Here is a 22,371-nt window from a genome sequence, read left to right as displayed (position 1 = left end):
TGGTGGTAGCTGTGGTCCCTGGGGACCCCATGTTTGTCCTTTTCAACCAGTCTGTCTGTCTCACACATGGGAAGACTGAGAGGGGCCAGGGAGATGGCAGGGAGTGACCCCTCAGGATGTCAGCTCCAAACCCATCTGGAGGCTCACACTTCATCTGGCTCTGGCTCCCCCAGCCCAGATCTTCCACACCTCACAGCTCCTGCTCCAACCCCTTGAGGGCCTCCAACTTCCCAGGTCAGTTGGCTCAGAATTATTGCCAGAAGCCCAGAAATCAGGATTTGGGGACCAGTGAGGCCCTGGCGGCAGGCCAGACCAGTCCCTCTCACTGGGCAAAGAGGAAAACCCAGGGAGAGGCTGGGAAATGACTTGCCCAAGGCCACAGAAGTCGCTGGCACAGAGCGGGACTAGAAGCTGGGTTTCTACCTCCAGAAGGGCTCCTGTTCCTGCCACGGCCCCTTATGCCACCCGCTGGAGCCTGCTCGGCGGGCCCAAATCACCCGGAATCAAGCCGGGCAGCCCTGGAGTTGCGGACAGGACAACGCAGGGCGGGCGGGGCCGGATGGGAGCCGGATCTCCCCTGGGAGCGGCGCACAGCCTCTCCGACCCGTATGGCGGCGGCGGCGGCGGCAGGTGCCTGCGTGGCGGTCGGGCCCGGCCCCCGGGCGGGTGCTGAGAGGCCACCCCTGCCTCACGCGAGCCGAACGAACAAAACGCTCAGGTCCGGTTTGTGCGAGGGGCTCGTCGCGGGGCGGGAGCGGAGGGCCGGGGGCCTGGCTCTGGCCCTGGGTGATCTCCTGGTCCTGGTCTTCCGCGAGCGCAGTGCCACACAGCGCGCCGCTGGCCGCCGCCCTCACCTGCGCGCATCTGCGGCTGACACGTCGCCGGCCGAGGTGGCCACCGCAGGTGCGCACCTGGCCCGCCCCTCCCTTCCTCCCTTCCTGGCCACCCTTCACCTGGCTTGGTCCCCAGCCCACTCCCCCGAGCTTGTGCGGGAGCCTGGGCTCAGCGCGCTCTTATACGGCCGGTTCAGTCCCCGCCCCTACACACACGCGCGCGCGCGCTCACACACACACACACACACACACACACACACACACACACACTCACACCTGTCCGGGCGCCCGTTTGCTTGGAGCAAATATTGACTCAGAGGAGGCGGAGCGCCCCCACCCCCTCCCCGCCCCCGCCTGGGCTCTGGGGCCGGAGCTCTTCCGAGGCCTTGGCCGCGGGGGTGGAGTGGGGAGGGGTGTCGGGGACCTGGGCGCCTCTGGAACAACACCAGATGTCACTTTTCCACCCACCTGCCTGGAGGGGGGTGAGGAGCAGAGGACAGAGGCTGCTGGGAGGAGGTTAGGGGGAGCGGGAGGTGGGTATCCTAGGGAAGGAGGGACATCACCCGGGCTGGGGATTCAGATTCACGATGGGAGTCGCTTACTAGGGCCTGTGGCTCGCTATCTAGCTGTGACCTCCACCCGCGTCCCAGCGTCTAGCTCTTAGCCCTCCGCGACGTGCCTCGGTTTCCCTTCCTTCTTAACCTCTTAGCACAGTCCTGGGAGCCCAACAGATGCTGAGAAAAGACTGGCGATGGAGAGACCGAGCCTCGGAGCAGACGCAACGGGGAAAGGGGAGGGGTGGTCACCTCGCCCTGCAGCCACCTGCTGCGCCGATTAGGCCCGGAGCTCAGTGCCTGTCCACCGGGCGATGCTGGGGCAAAGGCCAGTTAGGCCCCGCCCGAAGCGCCCTCCACTGGGCAAACCCGGTCCGGCGCCCGGCCTCGAGCGGCCGGAACTGTGGCCCGACGGCGCCGTGGAGTGGAGAAAAGCAACCTCCCAGCACCCAAGGCGGCCACGAGTCGTTGCAGTCCACCTCGGCCGCTCCAACCATCTGTCCCTCCCAGAGCGCGCTCGAGAATTCCTCCTGCGTCGGGGAAATAAAGTGGAGGCAGACACAGAAGGCTAGATGCTTTAGTGGCGGGGCTGTGGAGAGGGGGGCCCTGAGGGCAACAAATCGGAGGGGCTGGGCCGTGACATCCTCTAAGAGTCGGTAGGGGGCGGCAGCGCCAGGCGGGGCACTTCGGCATGCGGCAGCCCGAGGGGCGCCGCCGAAAGCAAGTCGGGAGTCTCAATCCTGGAAGACAGAAAGCCCCAGAAAGAGGTTGGAGAGAGCCTTCGGGCCAAGCCTGCCCGCCCCTGCCGCCCCTCGCGCCCCTTCGGCACAGTCGGCGCCCCCACCTGGAAACGCTGAGCGGCGGCAGGGCGATGACGCGCGGCCTCGAGGTGAGCACCACCTCCCCACGGCTCGCCTCCACCAGGATGTTCTGGATCATGTTCTCCAGCAGCGCCTCCTGCAGGTTGGCGAACGCCGGGAGCCTGAGGGGGCGGGGGAGGACGCGGGTGTCAGCACGGCCGTCCACGGCGCGCGCGTTCTCTGCGGGCCTCTTCCGTGCTGTACACTGTGTGCCCTGGGCTCTATCGACGTGGGTTCTCATTCCACTCCTTGCCCTCCCAGCACTTATAAGGCATCATTGTTCCCATTTTACAGACGCTCAAATTGTGGCTTCAAGGGATCAAGTTGCCAAACGGGATCCAAACCCAGGCAATTGTAGGTCCCATCTCAGGGCCAGGTTTGGGGAGAGGCATCGAGCTGTGAGAGGGTGCCCACGGGACTGGGTGGGGCTCAAGAAATCCCAACACAGACAGGAAGGGCCACAGAACAGCCCCAGACAAAGGCCCTCCAGGAAGAGGTGGCATTGCTCTCCTGGCTCTGGAAACCCATTGCTACCCCCTGAAAGTGGGGTGCTAGAAAATGTTCACAGTGGGTCTTGGAGGGAAAAACTAAAGCTCAGATAGCCATTCTGTAAATACCTCCCTGAAGGCCTTAAGCTACCAGCGGGATGTCCCTGGACGCTGAGCTGGGGAGAGCCTTGCATCCGGACAGAGGCTGGCCCTAGCGCACCACTGCCTCCTGGGATCCTTCTGCACACACCTGCCCTGCCAACCCTCGTCTGGGTCTGGCGGCTCACCGGCTGATCGTCTCCTTCTCATCCTGCTCTTGCTCCTCCTTCATTATGCCCTTCAGCTGCTGCTGCCACCGCCATTTCAGGGACTCCTGGGACGTGGGCTGCAGTGTGGGCTCAGTCCCCGTCCAGGGCAACTTCTCTTCCTTCTCCCCCAGCTCATCCTCCTCCAGCTCCCCCTTCCCTGTCTCCTCCTCGTCCATCTCCTCCTCTTCCTCCTCTTCCTCCTCCAGCTCCTCCTCTTCCTCTTCGCTCTTCTCCTCCTCTTCCCCCTCTTTCTTCTCCAGCCTCAGTTTGTCCTCCTCTGACTCCCTGTCTCTGCCAGCCTCCCAGCTGCTGGAGGATGGAGACAGGACTGGTGCTAAGTGCAGGGTGTTGCTCTGGGCCTTGAACTTGGCTGACTGCTCATTCCAGAACTGGCAGAAGTATGGCATCTTCTCCACCAGGGTTTGGTCCACGGCCTCATGGAAGATCTTGTCTTCCAGCAGACCCCTGCATGGCAGGGAGGAGAAGGTCCTTGCCGAGAGGCCTTGCAAGGGGACTTAGCACCCCCTGTGGGGCTCTGGCTTCAGAGTTCAAGGGGCAGTTCCTGACTTCTATGTCTACAGATGGGAGCTTGATGGGGGAGGCCAGCCCTTAGTCAGTTGCCCTGCCCACCCCTCGTTTGGAGGAAGGCAGCTCTGGGCTCCGTGGGTTCTTAGAGGCAGAGCCAGGAGGTCAGAGTTACACAGATAAGGGACAGGAAACTCAGGGAGACAGTGAACTGGCTCAGACCTTATCTACTAGCCCTGGACAGGACAGAACTTGGGATCCAGCCCTGAGGATCCTTCTAGCAAGCTCCATTAGAGCTGCCCCATCCTGCAGGGCCTGGGGCCCCCAGTGGAAGGATCTTGTGAGGAAGTTCTATTTTTCAGGAAAGGAAGGGCTGGGACCTCAGGAGCCATGGGTGGACACAGAGCTGGCTAAATGAGCTGGTGAGTTGAGGGGGATGGTGAGGGTCCAGAGAGTCACCTGATAATGATGGTGAGACAGTCGATCAGGAGCTGCTTCTCCTGCTTGGAGACGGGGGACCCCTTGTCTGGGGATTCTTCCTCCGAAGCCTCCAACTCCTCCTTGGGGTATTTCCTCCTCGGCAGCTCCCTGGAGCAGGTCATGACATGCTGAGTGGCCTGGGCAAGCCACCAGGCTGGGGGTGGGGTCACGAGCAGGGGCGGTGGCCATGCAATCATGAGAACATAGTTGAACTTGGGACAGCCCCTCACCTTGACCCAAATGTAGTGCTACTGCATTTGGGGACCAAAGCCCAAACCTCAGGGGCGGGACAGGACCTGAAGAGGCTCAGAGTTGGAAAGGGAAGGAAGGAGGTGGGGCAGGAGGCCTAGGTGGGTTCCCCAGGGGGCAGAGACCCCTCCCTCCCTGATAGTTCACCGGTGCAGGAAGTGCTGGGGAAAGTCGGAGAAGAAGTTGGCCAGGAAGTAGTCGGTGGCATGAGCCCGGGCCGTGAGGCCCAAGCACAGCACGTCTGGCGAGGGCGGCTGGGGACAGAGCCAGAATACTTTCTTCTTTGGGATCTTAAGGTTCCAGCTGACAGGCCGGTTGAGAGGCTGCTGATTCTTGATGGGGGGCAGTGTCTTTAGAAAGGGGGAGACGTGGATGACAGGGGTTTGGGGACGTCACTCCCTCACCGATGGGTCCCTAGCCCCCAAGCAGGCCTTTTGAGCCAAGTCGGAGTGTGACCGCCCCCATTGGCACTTCCATCCTCCCTTCTAGGAGGCTGTGCCAGCAGTTGGGCTATCTCTGGGAGCAAGCAAGGCCCTCTCCATCTATCCCAAGGCGATGGGCCTTCTGAGCTCACCTTGTACTTCCTCCTAGGTGCACAAGCTCTACAATACGCTCCTCCCTATGGAAGCAAAGAGACCCGTGCTCAGGATACAAGAAGCCTAGAGGGACTCCCCTCTTCTTACCCTTCCTGCCAACCCACGGGATGGGGGGAGGGAGCTGGAAGCCAATGCCTGGACCTGCTGCCCTCTTGATCTCACCCAACTCCCAGCCACACCCCCTTCCAGGACCTTCCTTAGGGAAGTACTGCCTGCACACAGGAAAATCAGATCACCCAACTGAAGGACAGAAAAGGAGATGCCACCAAATAGATGCAGGCTATAGCAAGGCCACCTGTCCTTCTGCCTTGGAGCTTTGCGGTTGGGTGAGATAAGGAAATTCTCTTGTTTATTAAGATTTAATTCAGAAATCCCTGCTCCCACACCCTGTGGACATGATTTGCATTCATAGTTGGGCCAGAGCTTCAAAAGGGAGCAGTGCCTCCCTGGGGGCTGAGTGTGGTGAGTGCAGAGGTGATCAAGGCTCAAGAATACCAGCACAGGGAGGCTGGGACACTGGAGAGGGCTGTTTTGTCTCCCGTTTACCCTCTGGCTCCCCTACAGATAGAAGAGCTGGCTTAGTGCATACTTACTGGGCGCCAGGCTCTGTTGTAGGCACTTTACCTGCTTTAACTCATTCAATCCTCACCACAGTGCGGTGAAGCAAGCACTATTTTACTTGCATTCAAAATATTTTTAAACTTTTATTTTTAACCTTCTTAATATGGAAACTTTCAAATGTATAGGAAAGTAGAGAGAATGTACAAAGAGTCCTCCGTTACCCACCGCCCAGTTTCAACAACCAGCAGCTCATGGCCAGTCTTGGCTCATCTGTGCCCCACCTCTGGATTATCTTTCTTTCTTTCTTTCTTTTTTTAAGATTTATATATTTATTTGAGAGAGAGAGAGAGTGAGCACTTTCGTGAGCGGGGGGGGGGGGGGGGAGGGGGAGGGGGGGGAGAGAGAATCTCAGGCAGACTCCCTGCTGAAGGCAGAGTCTGACCTCAATCCCATGACTCTGAGATCATGACCTGAGCCAAAATCAAGAGTCAGATTCTTCCCCGACTGCGCCATCAGGCACCCCTGGATTATCTTGAAGTCAATCCCAGATGTCACATTACCCCTATTTTATAGTTGAGGGAACTGAGACGTTAAGTAACTTGACCTAGATCCCAGAACTAGAAATCATCAAAGCCAAGAATCAAAACTGGGCAACTTGTCTCCAGAGCCTGCCCCCGAAACCCCTGTCCCACACCGTCTTCCATCAGAAGTTGATGGTCTCCCCTCGGTCCCCAGTGCTCAGTGCTTAGCATGCCATTAAACACTGGCTACATGAGGCAGGGAATGGTCAGCCAGTCTTCTGTGTACAGAAGAGTTTCTTGGGGAGATGTTATGCTTGGTCTAATAAAAGCCAGCTAATCTAGGACAGACTGGCCAGTTTTGCATGTAAGACCACCTCATATCACCACCTCTGTCCCCTCTGGTAAGGCCAGTCAGAAAGATCTGTGGTGTTCAAGGCCCACTCTAGCCTTCTCACCTTCCCTTTCCTATCTGTGATGGTGAACTCCACTTCCTGCCGCACTTCCTCATCCTTCCACTCCTGTAGCTCCTTATGGTACTGATTCAGGAGTTTCTGTCGGTATACCTACAGCCCAGGACAAGGAGAGAGAAGGCCAAGGTCTAGAGGACCTGTGTGCTGTGGACCCCCCACTCCTCCAGAGACTGGCCCCTGCCTTTCTGTGAAGGCCTGGGGATCTCATAGCCCACCCACATCCCAGTACTGGGAGCTATGCTCCATCCTAGCTTCTCGCTGGTGAGGGTCCTACCTTGCATACCAGGTCCATGCTGTAGAAGCTGGCATGCACTGAGGCCTTCAGGGTCACCACAAATGGGATTGTCTCTTCAGGAGCCACCTTCCCTGTCATGGGACTCACAGACACCTGTTTGTTTGGGGGAAGGGGTCTCTGGAGCCTCACAGGAATGGGATAGAGTGGGATGAAATGGGGTGGGTAGGATGGGGTGGGATGGGATGGGATGTGGTGGGGTGGGGTGGGGTTAGATAGGGTAAGATATGACAAGACAGGATAGGATAGGGTGGGATTCAGTGGGATGGGTTGGGATGGGGTGGCGTTAGCTGGAGTGAGATGGGTGGGACAGGATAAGATGGGGTGGGATGGGATGGAGTGGGATAGAGTGGGACAGGATGGGTTGGGATTCAGTGGGATGGGGTGGGATGGAATGAGATGGGGTGCGATAGGATGGGGTGGGATTTAGTGGGACGGGGTGGGGTGGGATGGGACGGGGAGGGATGGTGGGGTGGGATGGGGTAAGACGAGACAAGATGGGATAGGATAGGGTGGAATAGGGTGGACCTGGAGCCCTGCTAGTGGTTCTGATTCTGCAGAAATAGGGGACTCTCACCTCCCCAAAGTCTAGAGGCTTCAGCTGCCACTCAAAGACAACTGTGTCATTCTTGGAGATGTTGTTGAGGAACAGCAGGCGGCTGCACTTGCTTTGCACAGGAATGTTTCCCAGGGAGATATGAGACTGGGACAGGAAGACGTTCTGTTGGTGGAGACAACACAACGGCCACTTTGGGAGGTGAAGAAATCATAAACACAGCAACTACTCCTGGATACTGATGCCTTCAGCAGGCCAGCCAGCATGGTAGGCGGTTGACATGCACTTGACCCTCACCACGGCCCTGTGATACACGTATTATCATCGTCCCCACTTTGCAGATGCGCTGTTAAGCTTTAGAGAGCATGAAGAATTTTTCCGAAGGTCTCTTACAGGCACCGTGGGGATAAACCCAGACAGTCTCACTCTAAAGCCTATGCTTTTGACCATTAAAATAGGCTTGGAAGGGCTGAGAAATCAGAATTTGCTTAGAGAAGACAGAACGAAAGCCAACATAATTTGAATCCCTGAAGGATGGCTGTAAATTAATGGGGTATCGGCCGTTGGCATCTTCAATGGGAACACAACAGTAGGGGCTCTGGAAAGACTGAGGCCACACAGAAGGGGCACTTTCTCTCTGTCCAGACCCTGAGTGTCTCCAGGGCTTGGACTTTGTCTGGCTCTTCCTCGTGTCCTCAGGGCCTCCATAGAGCTCATCACGCAGTTAGAGTCCAGAAACGGTAGGAATGGAAGGGTGGACAGGTCGATGTATAGGTGTATAGTGACTGGGTGGTTGTATGGACGGATGGATGGAGAAGTGGGTGGATGGATGGATGGATGGATGGATGAGTAAATGGGCATGGGGGCCAATGGGAGGAGAGGGATGGATGGGTAGGTGAATGACTGGGTCAGACGTCCCAACAGTGAGGTGTGTTTGAACTAAAGATGGGGTTATTGACCCTAAATATCTTACAGCAAAATCCATCTCAGTCCAGAGAGGGACTGTTCTGTATGAAGATAATACTTTATAGCCCTAAAATGGGAAGGCTTCCTTCTACCCCTTCCAAAATCCCCATCCCAATACCCAGAGCAGGAACAGCTATGGGCACTAGGTGGCAGGGTAAGCTTCTCATGGAGCCTGGTGCTGTCTGCTAGATCTCCATGAGGGCTGGTTCCAGGCTTCACCTCTGCCTCCCTCCCTTATCACCTCCATCACATTTCTTTCCCAGCTGCCCTCTGCGCTGGCCACCCGGGGGCCGTCAGGCTCGTCCTAGGCCTCGGGTCTTTCTACCTCCCTTCCCCTTACCTGTCCAGGAACCATCAGCCTAGAATGTATGGAGCTGTCGTCCCAAGAGGAGATGTTGTGGAATGGGGCTGTGTCCCCCATGACGTGGGGGTCATAGCCCACTCCCTGGAAGCGGATGATGGCTGAGTTCCATCCCACGATGTGTATGGGCACATCCACCTAGGAAGTTAGGAGGGTGGGGAAGGGACAGTTCAGAGCAAGGCTTGCTGAGGAGGCCAACGCCAACCTCCACCCTTAGTCGGGCCAGGCTGCTGCTCACCGTGTAGGTCTTGGCCTCAATAGGTGAGAAGACCCACAAGATCTGAGCAGTTGTGCCTGGCTGGATCTCCCCTTGGGGGTTGAGGCAGCAGAAGATGGGGTGATCGAAATTTTTTTCCTGAACCTGCGACAGGATGTTGGTCTGGATCTCGTATGTCACAGGCACCGAGCCACCGTTATACAGCTCATAAATCTGCAGGGGGGCAGGAATAAAGAAGTCTCCACACCAGCTCAGGGCTGCAATGCAGACAGCCTGGGATTCTGTGTCCACCGTGGGAGGGCGGGTTGATTTCCATGATGTCACCCTTCCAGCCCCAGAGCCCCCTAACTACCTCTGACTTCCCTATGGCCTGATCATCCAAGAAGTATGTAACTGTATTTTCAGTTTGGAACATTTTAGGATAATCTGTAATCCTTATTTTATTTGCTCTTAATTTACCTCTGCCAAGGTATAAGGGGACACCAACGCTCATGTCTCTAGTGTGGGGATTTACGGAAGTGTCCATGCATGCATCCTTCAGACCTTTCAGCACCTTCTAGGCTCTCGTTCTAATCACCCGGGAGCCTGCCACTTTCCCCATCTGCCCTTAGAGGCAGACCTGCTTAGAGGCAGATGAGGGAGGAGAAGGAAGCTATGATGTCCCCCAAGACTCTCTCCAAAGTGTGGGAATCACAGAATGTCCTGGAAGAAACCTGAGATCTTCTGGTCTAATCCTTCATTTTAGGATGAGAAAAATGGAAGCCAGAGAGAACAAACAGTTCGTCTGGATCTAGGTCTTGTCCCCTCATCTTTCCCAGCACTCACTCCTGAATATGCTGATTTTCTGTCTCTAGTCTGGGCCACCTCTGAGCTCCAGACCTGGGATCCAACTTCTGTTCCACAAGCCCTCCCTGCCCCCTCACCGGCCACTGATTGTCTCATAGACATCTCAAATTTGGTAAAAACCGAACTCTTCCCTAGAAAGCCTATTTCAACCCTCCAGTGTATCTCCTTTCAGTAAATGCTCAAACTAGGAATTCAATACCTCTCGATCTCTCCCTTTCTCCCACTTCCCCAATCTGGCCCCAGCAAGTCCCAATGATTCTGCCTCCAAAATGTAAATTAAATCTATTCACTTCTAACTTCTACTGCCCTCTTGTGGATCTGGGCCACCATCTGTCATCATCTTATGAATGAAAGAGGAAGCTTGGCCACAGTTGTGGAGATAAGTTGGAGGCACAATGGGGTCTCCAGGCTCCAGATCTGGGGGGCATTTTCCACTGTCTATGTTCAGGGTCTAGAGTGGTCTAGTCTCTCGGGAAAGCTCTCCAGGAGGCACTGAGTCTTTGCTTTCCCTTTCAAGGACCTGGGCTCTTACAGCCGTGGCAGTGGGATGGGGGAGGCTTCCAGGAAGCCAGTAGGTAGAGCGTGGTGGAGATGTGTACAGAGCTCGGGGCTGGGGGTCCCACCCTCTCAGGTCCAGAAAGCCCATTCCTCTGGCTCTAGGCTGGATGACCAGAGGCGTCTGCTCAGAAATACAAGGACTTCTAAGTGGTTAGAAATTTCACAGCTATGACATGTTTGGGCAAATACTATGCCCCCTCTGGGAGATTTCCGGTGTACATTTTCAGAGCAAAGGAACCCAATTCCCTCCACTTAATAAAGAAAACTCCATAGCTTCGCAAGGATTCACAGTCTAACTTTTCTCACTCCAGAAAAATGTCCTTCCTGGAGCAGCGATTTTCAACCTGGCGCTGAGACCTATTAGTGAGCAGGTCGTGAAAGCAATTTAGCAGGTGGAACAGAATAAAATAAAAATGGAAAACATCAGAACGCTTTGCGTGTAGTAATGTACATATTGATTTGTGGTACTTTGTTTTAAGTATATGTGTATGTATGTACTTACTGGGTTATTGTCCAAAATATATTAGTGTGATTTATGGTCAAAGAGGTTCGAAAGATCCTGTGCTAGAGGAGAGAACCGTCTTGCTTTTGCATGGGAACATGGGAATGAGGCCTGGCAAAGGGCTTAGCACCAGGCACCAGGAATCTCACCTGGGATCTCTCCCAGTTGCCCAAACCCAGGGTTTGACCTGTAGCCCCCCCTCTTAGAGTGAGGACTTCTGGAGGGCAGGGTCTTTGTCAGTCTGTAAAGGGCTGATGCAGATACACAGAGATCAATGCTTAGGCTTCTTGGTAACCAGGGCAATGTAGACCACTGACCTGCCTTGGGGGCAGTGTGTCGCCAATGGGGACAGGGACGAACTGGTGGCTAGTGGAGGTGAAGTGCACGTACTTTTGCTCCAGCTTCACTGTCACACCTATGAAATTTAGCTGGAAATACAAAGCCCATGAGTAGCATCCTTCCCAGCAGAAAGATCTGGACCCTAGCTCCCCGGGGTGGGGGGCATGGTTCCCTGCTCCTCTCTTGGGTGTCCAGGACAGGATGAGGTCTGGGTCTCACCAGGATCTCCCGGCCATGGGACACCTTGAAGAGCACTGGGAGGTGATCGGTGCCGACGAACATGTGGCTGGAAGGGAGGAGATGAGTCTGGGCTGAGTTATGGAGCCTGAATACCAGCAGGAGAGCCAAGGGCCTACGGTTTTGAGGTGGCCAGCCCCTGGGAGCATGTGGAAACCCCTGCATTGGGATGGGGTAAGAGGGAAATGAAACCTTGCCGCCAAGCGGGTGGACGGGGTCCTCCCCTGGCGGCGGGCACTTAGGGTACCCTGGAGTCACAGAGCGCAAGGCCAGGCTCCTGCAGGAGCACAGGGAAAGGGTGGAGGGGCGGGTCTCCGGAACCGGAAGTGTAGGACAGGCAGTGGGAGGAGCACCTGTATTTGAGTTCCACCACCTGCTCTTGCCCGGGACTTAGGCTCCCAGCCTTGGGGCTGATGGAGAATACGCAGTTGTCCTGCACACGCATTTGGTGCAGCTCAGTGGAGTCAAACTCTGCTGGTTGTGCCCACAGCTCCAGGTCAATCTGCTGGTCATTGGGAAAGAGGAAGGCCCTGGAAGAAGGGTGCAAGCCTCTTAGAACAGAGAGGCGGGAGCTCTGAGCTGCAGGTGGGGTGGATGGCAGCCTCCCCTGCTCCCTCCCCCGATTTGGCCGCTGCCCCACGCATGGCTGAGCAAACACAGCCACAGCAGAGTCTCACTTCATAACAGCCCCAAACCCAAACCTGGGAACAGCAGCAGGTCCCTGGTGACAAAGTGGAAAGTGGAGATTGGGGCTTCCATTGTGGGTGACAGGGGTCAAGGGGGATTACCTATGTATGTGGGTAACTTTGGGCTAGCTAGCCACTAACCCCTGGGGAGGGGGGCTTTGTGACAAACCTCTTAGGCAGAGCCATCTGAAACATCTAAAAATGCCAGCAGCACCAACCAGACCCCCCCCCCCCAAGAGGGAGGGTGTCTAGGTCAGTGTGAGCATAGGGCAGAGAACAGATGCCCCAGCAGGGCTGGTGTTCTCGAATCTGGAGCAAGTCGGGGCATAGAATAAAGGCCCCCCAAATGCCTCACGTTGTGGGAAAGTAGATACTGCCCTCTAGCCGGTGGACAGAACAAGAGGTGAGGGGTCTCTGGGTTATGATCTGACAAGGAGGAGCCCTTCCCTGGCAGAGACATGGCACAGAACTGGCCTTCCACTGGGCAGAGGGCACGAACAGGGAGCAGCCAAAAGGGGAAACGCTCAACACAGAGTTGAGGAAATCACAAAGCCAGACTCCCTTGAATCAGTCTTAAATAGTCTCACATCAGAAACGTGGTAAACAGTTCCACTCAATACTGGTAAGTTTAGAAAGAACAGACACCTTCAAACAGGCAGGGAGAGAAGGCATGGCCGCCGCCTTTTGTTGTAAGAATTCTGACAGTGTCTACGCGAATAAAAACTGCACGTGCCCTTTGACTCAGAAATCCTCTCCTGGGGAACTACCCTGCAGGAATAAATGCCTGTGTGTATGTGCTCACACACACACACACACACACACACACACACACAGATGTTTATTACAACTTTCTTTGGAATGGCAAAAAAAAAAAAAAAAAACAAAAACAAAAACAACAAAACACCGGGAACAATTACTGTCATCCAGCACAGGATGAAATAATTTAAGGGCCATTCATATTACAGAATATTATGCAAGTATCACAAAGAAAGAGTTAAGGGGCTCTTGGGTGGCTCAGTGGGTTGTCAGTTAAGTGCCTGCCTTGGGCTCAGATCATGATCTCAGGGTCCTGGGATCAAGCCCCAGATCGCATCCTATGGGCTCCCTGCTCAGCAGGGAGTCTGCTTCTCCCTCTGCTCCTCCCCCTGCCCCTGCTCGTGTTCTCTCTTTCGCTCTCTGTCTCAAATGAATAAATAATAAATCTTAAAAAGAAAGAGTTAAGAGTTTCATGCATTGATCCGTATTGATCTGAAGGGAATGTTATTGGCGTAATGCTGAGTGAAAATGAGTGATCTAATGCCGAGCAGAAAGCAGTGTGCACAGCATTGTGCCATTACGGTAAAACAAAAACTCAAGGGAAACAGAATAACCCCTGGGTTGTGTTCGTGTGTGTGTGTGCACGCGCGTTTGTGTATGTGCATTTGTGTGTGTTTTTGTGTGCGCGCATGTGTGCATTCATGTGTGTGAGTTCGCGTGTGTGTGGGTTCTTGTGTGTGTGCATGGGTTCTTGTGTGTGCGCATTGTAAGTGCTGAGGACGGAAGTTCCCTCCAGACCTTCATCACCCCGCAGAGTGGACACGCGCCCGGAGTTTCTTGCTTCTCTTCCATCACTTTTGTGTGTTTTGACAGGTGAATAAACTGCTTTTGTCGTTTTATCCAGGGGATACTGATCAGCAGCAAAACTGGAGATCTTGCTACTTTGGGGTTATCTGGATAGTTTTGACATCTCTGTTTCCCTCACTGCCCTCACCCAGTCCCCCTCCCAATAACCCCGACCCCCTTTTCCCTGCCAGTCCTCTAGTGTGGGCCCCCTCACCTGCTCCCCTGCCTCACTCCATCTCTCTCCCTGCACCCTGCATCCCAGACCAGAGTGGCAGGTCTTAAAGATAGATCATGTCGTTGTCCCCTGTCCCTGCTTACATCTCCACCACGCCCTCAGGAAGAAATCCAAACTCTTAGGAGAAGGATGACAAGGTCCCCATGCCATGGCCCTTGCCTGCCTCCTAAGTCACATCCGGGACCCCTTCCTCCCTCTCTATCAACACTCCAGCCAGGCTGAGCCTTTTTCTCTTACCTGTGCACGTATCAGGCCGTTTGTCTGGAAGGTTCTTTTTTTTTTTTTTTTTTTTTTTAGATTTTATGTATTTATTTGTCAAAGAGAGAGCACACAAGCAGGGGGAGCAGCAGGCAGAAGGAGAAGCGGGCTCCCCACGGAGCAGAGAACCCCACTCGGAACTTGATCTCAGGACCCTGGGATCATGACCTGAGCCGAAGGTAGATGCTTAACCGACTGAGCCACCCAGGCGCCCCTGTCTGGAAGGTTCTTTGCAGCCTCTCTGCGTCTTCCCCCTAAGCTGCAGGTCTAGCTCGGTTGCAGCTTTCTTCAGCACACATCGCCCTGCCCCAGACCCCTGCAGCACGTGGAGGGCCAGGTTTGGATCCGTGGGCACCTCAATTCTGAGGGCCAGGTTGGGAGGCCGGGCCTCAAAGCCCCCAGTAAACGTTAAGCCAAGACTTAATGAGTGCGCGAGGGGACAGGAGATGTTAACCAGCGTATCTGATGTCGGTAAGGTCCCCCGTCTCCCTGGGTCAGGAGCAGAGGCATCAGAGGAGAAGACCCGGAGGGAGTGGGGCAGGCAGCTCTAGCTCCGATCTCCTCCGATGCTCCCCTCCCACTGGGGGTTCTCACTCTGTCCTGCCTGCCGCTGCCTCCAGGCCAAGTCCACACTCCCCATTTCTTACTGGTCTTGGCAGGAATAAAACCTCCAGTCTGTTCTTTATGAGCTCAGCAGAGACCAGCTAGAATTTTCAAAAATAGCCTTCTAAGAAACTGAAAGGAAACACAACAACACAAAAAACCTAGGAGAGTCAAGCGTTCCAAGGAAGGCTCGTTGTGCTTGGACTCCTGGAAGAAGCCCGGACTGCCTTCCTGAACCTCAGATGATCTCCTGATGGATGGGCTCGGCTCAGCGGGCACCTTGCCTGGGTTTCCTCCCACCTCGGTTTCCAGCCACCTGGACTCTCTCCACAGAGAGTGTGAGCTGGCTTGCTCCTACACAAACACACTTGCATGCATAATCCACCGAAATACCCTGCTCTATGCCAAGACAGACTAACGCCGCTTTTCCTGTAGCGCCTGGCTTCTGGCCACTCCAGTAGCCCCAGTGAACGGCAGATCTGGAGCTCAGGCGGGCTCCGGGCCTTCCCCACCAGGCCAGCAGCCCTGCCTGCCAAGCTTCCTCAAGTCATCAGAGCCAGGAGCCCTCAACTACTCGGTTGTCCTGGCCCTTCTCAGACAGGAGCCACGTAAGGAGCCTGCCTCTCCAGTCGCCTCCACCCCAGCCAAGGGCAGGACAACCCAGAGAGTAAGGACGGCCATTGCACCCCTGATGAGGCAGCCCCCACCCCAGCTTTGCCCCCACACACCCCAAGACTCTGCTCAGGCAGGAAGGTTCCTGAGATCACAGAAGTACCCCACCGCACTCCCTTCTGCCACACCTATTTTCTTCCCAGGCTGGGCCCCTGGCTCTCTCTCCCAAGCCTGCCCCAGATGGGTGCACTTCTTTCTCACCTCTGTCTAGGCAAGAAAAGTTAGAAGACATCAAAAGGAAATTGACTAGGAAGTCAAGCCGCGTGGCCGACGCAGGGAGGAAAAATAAGAGAAAGCTCCAGCAGGGAAACAGGATGTTTACTGGGCACACGTTCGGGCCCCGACGGGAGGAAAGCCAAGCACAGGAAGGGCCATGCTTGGCAGGCAGGCACAGGGCTCCAGGCCCGGGCCCCTGTGACTGGAGGGGTGCAGGCTGTTCCACGGCCAGCCTCAAGCCTTCCCGCAACCCACGTGGCTTCACTCAGCCACGTCTTCCTCCCTGACACTGTCCGGGTGACCACCTGTCCCGGTCCTTCCCCACCAGAGATCTTAACTCGCCCCCGTGCAGGCCTGGCCTCCCTGGACTGAAGCTCTGTCGGGGGCACCCCAGTGCCTAGCACAGAGCCTGGTACCCGGGCGCACTCTGAAGACTCCTTGCTGACTAAGTGGTACCGATCTGGCTTCGAACCTGGCTCTGCCTGCTAACGGCTGAGCGGCCTTAGCCGAGTCCTTAGTCTCCATCTGCAAAAGAGTCAGTAGAGGAGAATTTTTTCCCTCAGGGTTGGTGTGAGGCTTGGAGGAGAAAGGGCATGTAAATCAGTGCCTGGCATGTAGCAGGTGCCCAAAGGATACTTCGCACTCATAAAGCTTTTAGGATGACCGTGCCGGTCTCCATCAGTGTCCCCCACTCTTGAGTCTATGGACATGTCTCCGGCAGTGACAGGTTTGGTGTGCTGAAGGGTGATCCCCAATCCCATGCTGGCCTCCCCATCCCATCAATGAGGGGCTCCACTTCTCATAGACACCAGACAGCCAGGTCTACCCCAAGCCAGAGACGGCCTCTGGCAGCTGTCTCCTGGGCCCCTCAGCAGCCACCTCCAAGCCCACCGTACCAGTCCAGGGGCACCACTCCGCTGTTCTTCAGGGCCAGGAGCACCACCGAGGGTAGGGCCTCTATAGGTGCGGCCCCGAAATTAAAGTCGAGCTTCAGAGGGGTGAAGACAGTGGGGATCTGGCTTGTGCTGTGTGGAGTAGAGAAACAGACTCAGAGAGAGATGGGGACAGTATGGGGCCCTCCCAGGGGTGGCTGGCTGGCTGGGCAATCATCTTCCTGCAGGTGGGAATTGGAGAATCTGGGACTCAGGGGCCGGGGTGGGCTAGCACCTCAGACCTTGAGCCAATCCCTGACTTCTCCAGGCCCCTCCAGGGATGGGCAGGAATTTGGGGGGAGATGGGGAGCCACTCCATGAACAGGTCCTGGTGCTGGGGGGTGCGGGCAGAAAGCTCCAAGAACACCCCCAGAGAGGCCCTGCCCCTTCCCTGGGCATACCTCACCTGTGTCGGGTGGGCACCTTGTAGGTGAGCTCCGAGGGGGTGGGGTCACGCTCCAAGTAACTGTTGAGTCTGTCCAGGGAGAAGAGGCGCCACAGGTGTTTCCGGGTGATGCCCTTGGCGCTGCCCATGGAGCAAACATCCAGGATGGAGAGTAAGGGGTACACGGCCATTAGAAAGACGCGACACAGCTCTTGCCTCTTCCCAGCCTTGTTATCTGGGACAAAGAGTATGGAAGAGAGGAGTGGCCTCACCTTCCAGCTGCCCAGGGCACAGCATGCAGGCTGAGGGTGTAGGACCCCCGGTCACATGTCCAGGAACCTTGTCAGGAGCAGCAGATGTCTCCTGGACTCTGGGACGTTCCCAGCAACAGCCAAGCCTCATCTGGTTCCCTTTCTTTCTTTCTTTCTTTCTTTCTTTCTTTCTTTCTTTCTTTCTTTCTTTCTTTCAGATTTATCTATTTATTTATTTATTTGACTGAGAGAGAGAGACAGCCAGCGAGAAAGGGAACACAAGTAGGGGGTGTGGGAGAGGAAGAAGCAGGCTCCCAGCGGAGGAGCCTGATGTGGGGCTCGATTCCAGAACGCCAGGATCACGCCCTGAGCCGAAGGCAGATCTTAACGACTGAGCCACCCAGGCGCCCCTCGTCTGGTACTTTCTATGCGTCAGACATTGTCTGAGCGCTCCGCATGCATCACTGTGTTAACTGTCCACGGTTACTTGTTTTCTTTTCTTTTCTTTCTTTCTTTTTTTTTTTATTTACGTGACAGAGACAGCCAGCAAGAGAGTGAACACAAGCAGGGAGAGTGGGAGAGGAAGAAGCAGGCTCCTAGCAGAGGCGCCTGATGTGGGGCTCGATCCCAGAATGCTGGGATCATGCCCTGAGCCGAAGGCAGACGCTTAACGACTGCGCCACCCAGGTGCCCCGTCGGTTACTTGTTTTCAAACTGACTCTCACTAATGACTTTATTGAGATAGAATTTATATACCATAAAATTAACCCTTTTAACACATACATTTCAGATTCGTCACATATTCAGAGCTGTGCAACCATCATCACTATCCAATCAAGAGCATTTTCGTCATCCCAAAAAGAAGCCTGGTACCAAACAGCTGTCACTCCCCATCCCCCCCTCTCCCACGCCCCTTCTTCACCACCCCGGCACTGGTCTACTTTCTGTCTCTATAGATTCGCCTGTTCTGGACACTTCACGTAAATGGAATCATACAATACGTGGATTTTGGCCATGGCTTTTTTCACTTGGTGTAATGTTTTCAAGGTTCATTCATGGGGTAACACGTATCAGTGCTTCATTCTTTTGTTTTGTTTTGTTTTTTGCCTGTGTACCATTATTATCCTCATTTTACAGATGTGGAAACTGAGGCAGAGGGAGTTTAAACAACTGGCTAAGATTCCACAGCTAACAAATGCTGGGATCAGGATCCAACCCAGGCAGTCTGGCTCCGGTCTACACCCTCAGCCACTCTTCGGTGCTTGCGGCCCTGGACTCCTCCCAGCAGGCCCCCGGGGCAGGCTGGTAACAACTCCATTTTACGGAGGAGGAAGCTGAGGCCCAGAGCAGCTGGGGATTTGTCTTAAGATCCCACAGGAAATAGGCGCAGCTCCAAACCTTTCGCGCTGAGTCTTCCCCAGCTCGGGCACACACACGCACACATACACAGGCTTCTGCACAGACGGATGTGGTTGGTATGAGGCATACACACCAGTCACCCAAAGGCACATGCTAGCACACTAACACACACCCTGCTAGCCCTGTCTGGACACTCAGCACCCTCCCACCCTGAGTCCTGCTCACACAGTCCTCCCCCTCTCCTCCCTGGCCCTGACTCTGCCAGATGGCCCAGGTACCTCTGTGGGAGAGGAAAGAGTAGCTGATCTTCCAGCAGTACTGGGACCGCTGGTGGGGACAAGCAGTCAAGCAGACGGTGTCCTGGGACCGGGGTGGCATGCTCCCCTCTGTGCGGTCCAGCTGCAAGGCTGCTCAGGGATGACCCGGGTGAGATCAAGGGCAGAAGAAGCCCTCAGTACAGGCCAGAGAGTCCCGGCATCTCCTCCTGCGCCTTTCCAGATACCCTCCCCCAGGCCACCCGAGCACTGGCTAGAGAGCAGGCCCAGAGCCAGGAAACAAGGAGCAGAGTCCCTCTTCCCAGACCAGACAGAGGAAACCAGTCTTTGGGTCATTGGCACCTGCTAAGGACTTCACTCCACCTTACAGCCCTGGGGGGCAGTTGCCAGCAATAGTCCCATTTTACAGATGAGGCAGCTGAGGCTCAGAGAGCCACCTGCCCAAAGTCACACATCTAAAAGGTGGAAGCACCAAGTTTTCAGCCCTGCTCTGCCTGCCCCCAGACCATGATCTGGTTCACCATCGTCCCTCACTGCCTGCCTCCCCGGCCCCAGCCCCCGCCCAGGCCCAGGCCCGAGTACCGAGGGGGCTGTTGTCCACGACCACAGGGCTGCACTGCTCCAGGAACAGGCGGTAATAAAGGGTGCAGTTGCCATCGTTGAGAAGCATCAGCAACCTGGACTGCTTGTCGTTCACCAGCACGTTCCCAAAATCCAGCTCCTTTTCCTTCGCCTGATGGCCAGAGTCAGCCAGCCATAGCCCTGCCTTCCCCACCCCTGGCCTCGGAGAATCTCCAGGGCAGGGCAGGGCCAGAGGGCCAGGGGGCTCCCATCCCCTGCCCCCCGGGGCCTTCCCCCCCACATGCGCCCTGGCCCCAGCCCCATCCGCCAGGGTTCTCCTACTCACAGAGAGGCTGCTGGCGGTGCCCACGCCCACCAGCCGGAGCATGTAATGGGTGGTGGCGGGGGGCTTGATGTTTGGGGGCAGACCGGCTTCCCAGACCCACATCCCCACGCGGAACAGGTACTTGGTCTCCTCCAGAGGGCTGAAGGTCCACGTCAGCGTCTGGGGTCACAGCAATCATCCCTGGGTGGGGCTCTCCAGAAGCCCCTGCCCAGACTCCCAACCACCAGAGGTCCTGCTGCTGGAGAAAAGCTACGGTACCCCTTTCTGAGGGTTTACCCTGTGCCGGGCACTTCCCACACATCACATATTATGTTATGTCCCTCGGCCCCTCCATCCTTCATCCCCACAAGGTAAGTGGTATTTAGTACCTCGCTTTCTGATGAGAAACTGGAGACAGAGAAGTGGGATGACTTGCCCAAGGTCACAAGGCTGGCGAGGGGCTTGGTGGGAGCTGGAGTGTGAACTCCTGAAGCCACTGCAGAGCCTATGTGGGCTGTCATCTCACTGACTACTACCTGGGTCCTTCCAGACACCATGTGTTGGTGGTTCTTGGCCCAAGTTTGGCCTCCCCAACTAGTCTATAAGGCGCTAGACCAGGGAATGTGGCTCTGCTAGTTTGGGCCCCAGATGGAGCCCCCCTCTGGACTGCTGCTGGGACTTGAGGACTCCCCTTCCTCATGTCTGAATGATAACCACCCATTTGGCCCCAAATCCAGCTGTTCCAAACCACCTCCTGAAGATCTCGCAGCTTTGGGGGCCATGGATGGAGAGTGGACTCGCCCCTTGAAACTGGTTCAAGTACCAGCTCCACCTGCTCATTTGTAAGCTTTGTAAATGGATTTTTCTTCTCTCAGTTTCATTCTTCTTTGTAAAATCGGGGTTATGACAATGGTAGCTGTCCCACCACTTACAAGACAGGGGAGGTGATTATGGCTTAAATGGGATGGTGCACCCTGTAAGCCTGGCCCCTGATGGGCACGAGTAAGAGATGATGGTGAAAGTGAAGATGACCTTGGATCTCTTTGCAGACAGCCCACCCCGTAGACTTCCCTGAGTGCTTGCCTTGGCTGGGGGCGGGGAGCACGCAGATGGGAGCCTGGGCCCCCAGCCAGGGGGCGGGGCACTCACAAGGCTCTCGCTGGGCTGGATAACCCCCCGAGCAGGCTGGACGGCCAGCATCTTTCGGTGCGGGTGGGAAATCCTCCATTCAAACTCCAGGGGCAGACGCGAGGGGTTGCGGAAGGTGAAGCGGCTGGTGGAGGAGCAGCCCACCCAGGTAGGCTTGAAGAACACGCTCTTACAGGTGTCCAGCTTCAGCTGCAGGGGCTCCTCCCGGCTCTGCATGCTTACCTCCTAGGGCCGGAGGCAGGAGGGCAGTGCCCTGCTGTCACCCCGCTGCCTTGGCTCCCCCAAATGTCCAAGAAGCCATGGGTGGGCGGCTTTTCCCCCTTGGAGAGGGCAGCAAAAGGCCCTCCTCCGGCCTGGGCATGGGCAGCCTCTGTCACGGCAGAGTAGGCAGTGACCGAACCGGAAGATGGTTCTTAAAAAGAACTCAGGGACTGAGAGAGGAGGTACAGACCATTTCACTGGGCCAGTATGGGCCCCTTTCACTGGCCCAGCCCCAAATGCCCCTCTGCACCCTGCAGGTCTGAGTCTTATATTGCCCCTGCTCATCCCTTCGGGACCTCTGCACCCCTTTTCTTGTCCCAGACACCTTGAGGAGGACATGCTGGGCCCTGAGGGTGGGAGAGCTGTTCACAGATGTGGCCAAGGGGGCTTCGCCCTGCCCTGACACTTCTTGGGGGGAAAAGCAGCCCCTTGACTACTTGAGGGGAGCTTTAGAGGCCAACCCCAGAATTTGGCTTTGAGAAGGGAAGCCCCAGACTATGGTCCACTCCTCAGAACCCAGTTGCCTAGCCCTGCCTTTTACCTTGAGATACTGGGGACAGAAATTGAACTGCAAGTAGAAAACGTGCTGCTTCCAGGAGTTGCCCTTGGGGTAGGTACAGACGAGGAAGATCTGGTGGGCCCTGGGGGCCACAAGCCCCGAGCTGGGCCGCAGGGAGATGTCTAAGCTGCTCTGGGAGGCCAAGTTGAAGGTCAACATCATGGAGCCTTTGTTGATCAAGAGCAGGCTGCGGTAGGAGGGTTCGCCGGGAGACACCGCAGGAAAGAGCTGGGGTGTGTGACAAGAGGGACCCGCGCTCAGACCTACGCACTTCCCCCTCCCCCACCCCACTAATCTGCACACGAGCACTACATCCGTTGATATTCCCTGGACGCCCAGAGCCTCAGGGAAGTCTCTGTGGGCTTGGGTGGGCCTGTCTCCAAGGAAATCCAAGGTACTCCACACATCCCACTCACTACCCTGGGAGCAGGGAATGGACGGACACAGGTTGGCACCAAAAAATGCTTCTGTCCTCAAAAAAAACCTCCAGAGAGCTCCAGGGAGATGGAGTGGCCATAGGAAGTGGATCCAGGAAACACAGGCCTCTGAGACCCCCTCCTCAGAGTTTCATTTTAGGGTGCCCTCAAATCTTCCTTTGGAGAATTCACTTTCAGAGATCCTGGTCCAGAAGCTCTGGGGTAAGAAACTCCTTCTAGATGATTCTCTTACAGATGGCTGAGGGGAACCCCCCTTTGAGAAAAGGAAAGCCCCAGAAATCCCAGC

The 22,371-nt window shown here is 55.9% G+C and overlaps 1 protein-coding gene across 1 annotated transcript in view; it reads right to left on the bottom strand.

The window, feature by feature from the left end:
* Window positions 1-2,033: 2,033 nt before the first annotated feature.
* CFAP65 (cilia and flagella associated protein 65) overlaps window positions 2,034-22,371 on the bottom strand; it is a 32,144-nt gene continuing 11,806 nt past the window's right edge. The window contains exons 12-31 of the mRNA XM_040636495.1: window positions 21,631-21,876; window positions 20,829-21,053; window positions 19,701-19,859; window positions 19,376-19,526; window positions 18,797-18,925; window positions 16,930-17,143; window positions 16,488-16,616; window positions 11,673-11,849; window positions 11,302-11,368; window positions 11,061-11,171; window positions 8,859-9,050; window positions 8,600-8,758; window positions 7,315-7,458; window positions 6,720-6,833; window positions 6,431-6,538; window positions 4,445-4,647; window positions 4,028-4,156; window positions 3,023-3,508; window positions 2,232-2,369; window positions 2,034-2,127 (exon numbers count right to left, since the gene is read on the bottom strand). Of these exons, the coding sequence (XP_040492429.1) occupies window positions 2,034-2,127; window positions 2,232-2,369; window positions 3,023-3,508; window positions 4,028-4,156; window positions 4,445-4,647; window positions 6,431-6,538; window positions 6,720-6,833; window positions 7,315-7,458; window positions 8,600-8,758; window positions 8,859-9,050; window positions 11,061-11,171; window positions 11,302-11,368; window positions 11,673-11,849; window positions 16,488-16,616; window positions 16,930-17,143; window positions 18,797-18,925; window positions 19,376-19,526; window positions 19,701-19,859; window positions 20,829-21,053; window positions 21,631-21,876 (3,375 nt within the window). The remainder of the gene's footprint in view (window positions 2,128-2,231; window positions 2,370-3,022; window positions 3,509-4,027; window positions 4,157-4,444; window positions 4,648-6,430; window positions 6,539-6,719; window positions 6,834-7,314; window positions 7,459-8,599; window positions 8,759-8,858; window positions 9,051-11,060; window positions 11,172-11,301; window positions 11,369-11,672; window positions 11,850-16,487; window positions 16,617-16,929; window positions 17,144-18,796; window positions 18,926-19,375; window positions 19,527-19,700; window positions 19,860-20,828; window positions 21,054-21,630; window positions 21,877-22,371) is intronic.

This window comes from Ursus maritimus, unplaced genomic scaffold (genome assembly GCF_017311325.1).
Source record: "Ursus maritimus isolate PB19 unplaced genomic scaffold, ASM1731132v1 scaffold_1, whole genome shotgun sequence".
NCBI classification, from domain to species: domain Eukaryota; kingdom Metazoa; phylum Chordata; class Mammalia; order Carnivora; family Ursidae; genus Ursus; species Ursus maritimus.
This window is presented reverse-complemented; position numbering and strand designations above follow the sequence as displayed.